The sequence below is a fragment of the Camelina sativa genome, chromosome 20 (genome assembly GCF_000633955.1).
Source record: "Camelina sativa cultivar DH55 chromosome 20, Cs, whole genome shotgun sequence".
Classification (NCBI taxonomy): domain Eukaryota; kingdom Viridiplantae; phylum Streptophyta; class Magnoliopsida; order Brassicales; family Brassicaceae; genus Camelina; species Camelina sativa.
This window is the reverse complement of record NC_025704.1, coordinates 29,752,145-29,753,324: the sequence shown is the minus strand read 5'-3', so window position 1 is coordinate 29,753,324 and position 1,180 is coordinate 29,752,145. Positions and strand designations below refer to the sequence as shown.

The following is a 1,180-nucleotide window of genomic DNA, read 5'->3' as shown; positions in this document are numbered from 1 at the left end:
TGTGAGTTGCATTCGATAGCGTCAAGATTCGGATCGATAGCAGCGCACGGGAGGACATGCCCGGAGGAGAAAACGGGTTTCGCGTTCGTGGGTTGTCGGGTAACGGGTACGGGTCCGTTGTACGTAGGCCGTGCCATGGGCCAATACTCACGTATCGTCTACGCCTACACGTACTTCGATGCTCTCGTCGCTCATGGTGGCTGGGACGATTGGGACCACAAATCCAACAAAAGCAAGTACGTAACTATTATTTTACAGTGCTAATAAATATGTATGATTTGAGACGTACGTTAATCGGAACTCTTAATAAAATGGCTGAAATATTAGGACGGCGTTTTTTGGAGTGTACAATTGCTACGGGCCAGGAGCAGCAGCGACGAGAGGCGTGTCATGGGCCAGAGCGTTGGACTATGACTCCGCCCATCCATTTATTGCTAAGAGCTTCGTTAATGGGAGACATTGGATCGCTCCACGAGATGCCTAACCAAAACTTCAAAGTTCAAACTTCGTTTTGCTTCTTTTCCTAGCTTAGTTATATTATATCATTCGTTTATTGTTTTTATTCTTTTCCCGATTTATTTATACCTTGTGATACAGAGCAGAATTGCATCTTCTTCTTATTGTATACATTTTTCTTGTGCTGCCAAAAAAAAATAAACTTAATTTATACACAATCTTGATTTAAGTAATAGGACTATAGGAGCTAATAAGTAATAACTCGTCTGTATTTTACCTAGGGAAGTTGATTTATACAATCTTGTATCTGAAATTCTGAATCCCCAATCGTAATCTGTTCATCGTGACCTGAGAATCTCTTCTCTTAATCGGATTCTCTGCTGGTGATCATCAATTCCAGTAGCTGTTAAGTACTTGAGGAACTAGCAACTTCTTTATCAAAAAGTCCCTCAATTAGCTATATAGCTCGAAACTGAGAGGTACTTGATAGAGAAAATTAGACCAGGAGAAAGCAGAGCAAAGGATGTCTTCTCTTGAAGTTTCACAAAAACAAGGCTTGCTATATCCACTGAAGTTAAGATATTGCAAAATGATTTAGCCAATCAGGAAGTATTGCATGCAAATCTAGACACTACTGGCTGGAAAGTTCAACAGTTTCGTACTAAAACATGCAGAGACTAATACAAGGATGTTTAACATTGTGCTGACACAGAAAAAAAAATTA

General features: G+C 40.2%; 1 protein-coding gene and 1 pseudogene across 1 annotated transcript in view; one reads left to right on the top strand and one right to left on the bottom strand.

Annotated features, from left to right (window-relative positions):
- LOC104772037 overlaps positions 1–629 on the top strand; it is a 2,966-nt pseudogene extending 2,337 nt beyond the window's left edge.
- LOC104772965 (protein transport protein SEC16B homolog) overlaps positions 1,016–1,180 on the bottom strand; it is a 9,315-nt gene continuing 9,150 nt past the window's right edge. Inside the window, exon 14 of the mRNA XM_010497518.2 lies at positions 1,016–1,024. Within this exon, the coding sequence (XP_010495820.1) occupies positions 1,016–1,024 (9 nt within the window). The remainder of the gene's footprint in view (positions 1,025–1,180) is intronic.